At 49.4% G+C, this 5466-nt stretch overlaps 1 protein-coding gene across 1 annotated transcript in view; it reads left to right on the plus strand.

Moving 5' to 3' along the window:
- LOC107712915 (F-box/LRR-repeat protein 12) overlaps positions 1–4558 on the plus strand; it is a 9371-nt gene extending 4813 nt beyond the window's left edge. The window contains exon 4 of the mRNA XM_016518311.1: positions 4304–4558. Coding sequence (XP_016373797.1) covers positions 4304–4496 — 193 coding nt within the window. The 3' untranslated portion in view covers positions 4497–4558. The remainder of the gene's footprint in view (positions 1–4303) is intronic.
- The last annotated feature ends 908 nt before the right edge of the window (positions 4559–5466 follow it).

Consider the following 5466-nt stretch of genomic DNA (forward strand, 5'->3'; position numbering starts at 1 on the left):
GTCTCTCGACATGGCGTTAACGCCTTGGGGACTCCCTTCCTTCCTAACCTACCTGGAATCTTATTACACAACGCCAGTGAAGTTGCAACCAGCCAAGACGGCGAATAGGGGCAGTGAACACGGCGGCCTACGCCATGTCTCGTTCCCGTCTCTCAGGGAACCGAGGTTACGACAGTAACCGGAGACATTCCCTCTCGAGAACGGTCTCTCGTTATGGCGTTAACGCCTTGGGGACTGTATAGAACAACGCCGTGGAAACAGTGAAGTAAAAAGGCCCAGCCTCGGCGGAGCTAACATGAACAGTTCTTGCAAGACATTAAAATTAATCCCCAACCAATCAAATACGACCCTGCGACATGCCTCGAGGGGATTGGATGTAGATTCCCGCTTAGGGATCCAATCAGGTTACTCAGAATCCATGTCCGATGGCAGGTCTCTTATTGAGAGAGAGATGCAGTGCTGTCGCCCTACAAAGGCTAAGACATTATAGTCATATCAAATGCATGCATGTCCATCACGCGGCGAGACAACGAGCCCAGGTTTACCGGTTCCCGCACACCATCCACACCTGAAGTTTCCACCATTCGGGGTTGGGGTGCCATACCGAGCCGTCCGTCTGAGACAGGAGATCCCGTCTCAGCGGGATCGGCCACGGGGGGAGCCGTTAGTATTTCCAGCAGATCGGGAAACCAAGGCCTGTTCGGCCAGTACGGAGCGACTAATAACACTGACGCCTTCTCCTCTCTGATTTTGTGCAGCACTTGTGACAAAATCTTCAGCGGGGGGGACGCGTACAGACAGGCTACCGAGCCGTCCGTCTGAGACAGGAGATCCCGTCTCAGCGGGATCGGCCACGGGGGGAGCCGTTAGTATTTCCAGCAGATCGGGAAACCAAGGCCTGTTCGGCCAGTACGGAGCGACTAATAACACTGACGCCTTCTCCTCTCTGATTTTGTGCAGCACTTGTGACAAAATCTTCAGCGGGGGGAACGCATACAGACGGGCATTCAGCCACGGCATCGTGCGTGCGTCCCCGCCTAGGGGAGAGCGTGATAGAGAGAAGAACAGAGGGCAATGCGTTTTCTCCTCTGTCGCGAACAAGTCTACCTCCACTTTCCCGAACCGTTCCCAGATCAGCCTCACTGTTCCGGGGTTCAGTCTCCATTCTCCGTGAGGAATCCCATCCCTCGATAGCATTTCCGCGCCGCTGTTCAGGCAGCCCGGAACATGCACTGCTTGAATGGAGAGCAGATGGTGATCGGCCCACGGCAAAAGGTGTGCTGCCTGTCTGTAAAGGGCTCTCGAGTGTACTCCGCCCTGGCGGTTTATGTACGATACCACCGACATGTTGTCCGTGCGAATCAAGACGTGATGCCCCCGGACTTGCGTGAGGAAACTCCGAAGAGCCAAAAAGACTGCTCTCAGCTCGAGGCAATTTATGTGCCACGCTCTCTCCAACTCTGTCCAGTAGCCCGAGGCCGGTACCAGTACCTAAGGTAGGCCGCCTTGTGACCAGACCCATCTGGGCGCCGCGTTGGTACAGGTCGGGGTTGCGCCATGGTTTCAGCGCGTTCAAGCATCTGTGAGTGACCACAACGCGGGTACGGCCCGTTTTCCAAGCCCTTCTCGGTACTTGTGTTTTCAACCATATCTGGAGGGGGCGCATATAGAACAGACCGAAGTGACACACCGTCGCGGCCGCCGCCATCCGTCCCAAGAGCCTCTGATATTCCTTCAGTGCCACGGGACTGCCCAGCCTGAATGCATTCAGAGCGGACATTAAATCTCGTATGCGCTCCTGACTCAGACGCGCTCTCATCGAGATCGAGTCCAACTGCACCCCCAGATACATGATTGACTGGCTGCGGCATAACATGCTTTTTTTGTTTGTTCACACAGAGACCTAAACTCTCCAGGTGGAGTAACAGATCGTGCTTGTGGCTGTTGAGCACATCCTCCGAATGGGCCAAGACCAGCCAATCGTCCAAATAATTCAATATGCGTATTCCGCTCGCTCTCAGAGGGGAAAGTGCCGCATCCACACATTTCGTAAATGTACGCGGCACCAGCGCTAGCCCGAACGGCATCACTGTGAACTGATACGCTATGCCTTCGAACACAAATCTCAGAAAGCGCCTGTGACGAGGGGCGATCTGGATATGAAAATATGCGTCCTTCAGGTCCACCGAAATAAACCAATCTCCGGGTTGAATCTGCGCGAGTATCAGCTTTAGCGTTGTCATTTTGAAAGCGCATTTGTATAATGCACGGTTGATGGGTCTCAGGTCTAAGATTGGAAGGAGACCACCATCTTTCTTTCGAACGACAAAGTACCGGCTGTAAAACCCGCTCTCTCGCTTGGCGGAACCACTTCTATCGCGCTTTTCGCGAGGAGATTGAGAATTTCTTGCCTCAGCACCGGCTCGTTGTGTGCCGGAACTGTTGACATGACCACGCCATTAAACCGGGGTGGTCTGCGCCGAAACTGAAGCGTGTAGCCGTTCTCTATTACGTTCCACAACCAATCCGAAATGCCCGGATTGGACCTTCTGCTGAATGTGTGAGCGAAACGGACGTGCGTATGTGCGAGGTGTCGAGAGCAAGCCGCGGCAGCGGGGGTCCGACGGTGAACGTGATTTCACCAAGTACAACATGTTCCTGGATCAACATCCTTGTTGATCCTGGAACAACATTCTAATTAACCAATCAGAATTGAGGGATTAGTTTTCAAGAAATGTCAGTTTTAGGCTTACAGTCAGGGTTAGATGCTTCTACACCCTTCTTATTCACCTATCATTTCCCTCTGATTTTAGGAATAAATTATGGGTAGGGTTAGGTTTAGGGGTAGGGATTGGGTTAGGTCTATATTTTTGGACAGTAATGTTGATCCAGGATCAACAAAAGATGTTGATCCAGGAACATGTCTTACTTGGCAAAATCACGGCGACCGGGGTCCGACACCTGACACAGGGGCGTGAGCATCGCCAGATACACGGGGAAGCTGCAAGCCCGACTTTATTGGCGGTTTCACGCCGAGTGTGAAGCCGTTATCGCTGGAGGAGGAGAAAAAAGCTCTTTTTGTGAGGGTGTCACAGACTTTATTGCATTTTGAACATGCACAACACAGACATTCTCGTAGTCGCCTGCAACTGCCAAGGGGGACTTTGCGAGAACATCTCGGACGCTTCGTGTCGGGCCCGTCGCTCGGCACTCCCCTCCTCTGTACCCTCCCATCAAGAACGAGGCTTCTGCTCCGACGGAGGAGCTCCCCCGGGACGGCCGCCCTTCTTGAAGCCGTTTGGTGTCCTCTGCCACGGAGTTTTGGCGTGAACAGAAGGCTCTGGGTCCGGCGCCGATGAAGCGGAAGCAGAGGGGGGCCGCTTTGACGACCGGTTGGAAGCAGATGAGGATCTATTACGTGCTGGGAGCTGTGCTGCAGCTCGGCGCGGCAGGAAGTGACTCATCGCCTTGGAGTGTTTCTGTGCCTCTGAGAAGCGCTCCGCGATAGCCTCCACTGCGTCTCCAAAGAGGCCGGATGGAGATACAGGAGCGTTGAGCAGCGCCTTCCTGTCCGTGTCCTTAAGCTCAGTTCGTGTCAGCCCCAGTTGCCGGTGTAGCACCACCATGTAGCCCATGCTCCGTCCGATCGCCTGGGCTTGTGGCTCTAAGTGCAAAATCCGTTGTCGCGCGTAGATCCTTAAACACCTCGGGACCCGCACCACCCTCGTCCAGGGATTTCAGCAGCTGTGCCTGAAAAACTTGGAGCACTGCCATCGTGTGAAGCGCCGAGATCGCTTCTCCCGAGGCGGCGTACGCTTTGTCCATGACGTGTGCGGTCAGACGGCAGGGCCTTGATGGCAGCGTAGCACCCGCCTTCAGGGAGGCAGAGGAGGGGCAGAGGTGCACGATTTTAAAATAGTTGTATCTCAGTCAAATATTGTCCTATCATAACAAACCATACATCAATGGAAAGCTTATTTATTCAGCTTTTCAAAAAATCTCAATTTCAAAATCATTCACCCTTATGACTGGTTTTGTGCTCCAGGGTCACATACAGTATATTCACATGCAAAAAAACAGCTATTTTAAATAGTAGTAATATTTCACAATATATAACAGCGTTACTGTGTTTTCGATCAAATAAATGCAGCCTTGGTTGCATTTTCTCCTCCTTGTTAAAGTCGATACGTCTGTTTATTGTTATTGTTATTATATATAATCATTTTCTGCCTGTTAATACTTAAAAAACTGAAATTGCTATAAATTCTAAACGTCAAATGCATTGAAAATGCGTTGCGTGCAGGTCTCTGACGCAGCTGCGCACGCTGGAGTTCATCGAGGTGGAGTTTGTGGAGGACGAGGAGGAGCGGAGACCGGACGCAGCGCAGAGCAGTGAAGACGATCCGGTGCCGGAGCTCAGACGCTCGTTACGCTCACTGCTGCCGGAATGCAGTGTGTGTTTCAGCGGCTGCAGACTCACCGTCAACAGAGACTGACGCCCCATTCACGCAGGGCGTCGGCGTCAACGCTTGAGCGTTTCTGAAGCTTGGTGCTGACCAAGGTTATTACTGTTTAGAATTTTTAAATTCGTTTTATTTTAATATCGTTTTCAAATTTGCTATAAAATTCAGTCTAGTTTTTACTAGTTTCATTAATATTTTTGTTAGTTTTAGTTTAGTTTTTATTTTGTGAACACATTTTTATTTCGTTTTTATATACTTTAGTTTCAGTTTTAATTAAAGTTCAGCAAAATTAACAGATCACTTCCAGAGCGAAGGCCAAAGGAAGACGTGGGCATAATTTAACCTTAGTGAGGCAAACATATAGCGACACAAAATTAACGCATGCTGAGATTGATTAGATAGTAAAAGTATACAAATACACGCCACAGAAAGCAGTCAAGCCTTTTTTTATGAAATTAATCTACACAAGTTGCGCTTAATGTCATATCCAATGATGTGTGTTGAGATATTTAGTATGAAAATAAATGTAGCCTGATTTGGTTATATGTCTTTTCTTATTTAACCATAATCATGATATTGTAACTGTGGTCTCTTGCTCACTTTTCCGTGAACAGCCGTGCATCAATCAAAACTGGGACTAATGAAATTCAATAATAACGGCAATCGCATTTAACAGTAAAGGCTTATATTTGAATGTTCTTTTCATTTATGAAGAATTATAAGCGTATGTATGATGTGATTTAGCCAAAGCACATTTGTTCAAAAGCCTGGCAGAGTGATCACAAGATGATTGGCTAAAGTTTTGTGTTGTTTACAGAAAGGATGCGCATTCTCATCTTTTTTTCTGTTAATTATCATGTTGCCCTGCATGTCTTTTTCATCAAAGCACCAACTTAGAATGCCTAATGATGGTTTGATTGCTTGTGTTACATGATAAAATAAATAAGCTTGCTTACCTGATGTAATAGATTTAATGCGAGTGCGGTTCGGGTCGCGACTCGCG

The sequence above is a fragment of the Sinocyclocheilus rhinocerous genome, unplaced genomic scaffold (assembly GCF_001515625.1).
Source record: "Sinocyclocheilus rhinocerous isolate Xijiao unplaced genomic scaffold, SAMN03320098_v1.1 scaffold1439, whole genome shotgun sequence".
Taxonomy (NCBI): domain Eukaryota; kingdom Metazoa; phylum Chordata; class Actinopteri; order Cypriniformes; family Cyprinidae; genus Sinocyclocheilus; species Sinocyclocheilus rhinocerous.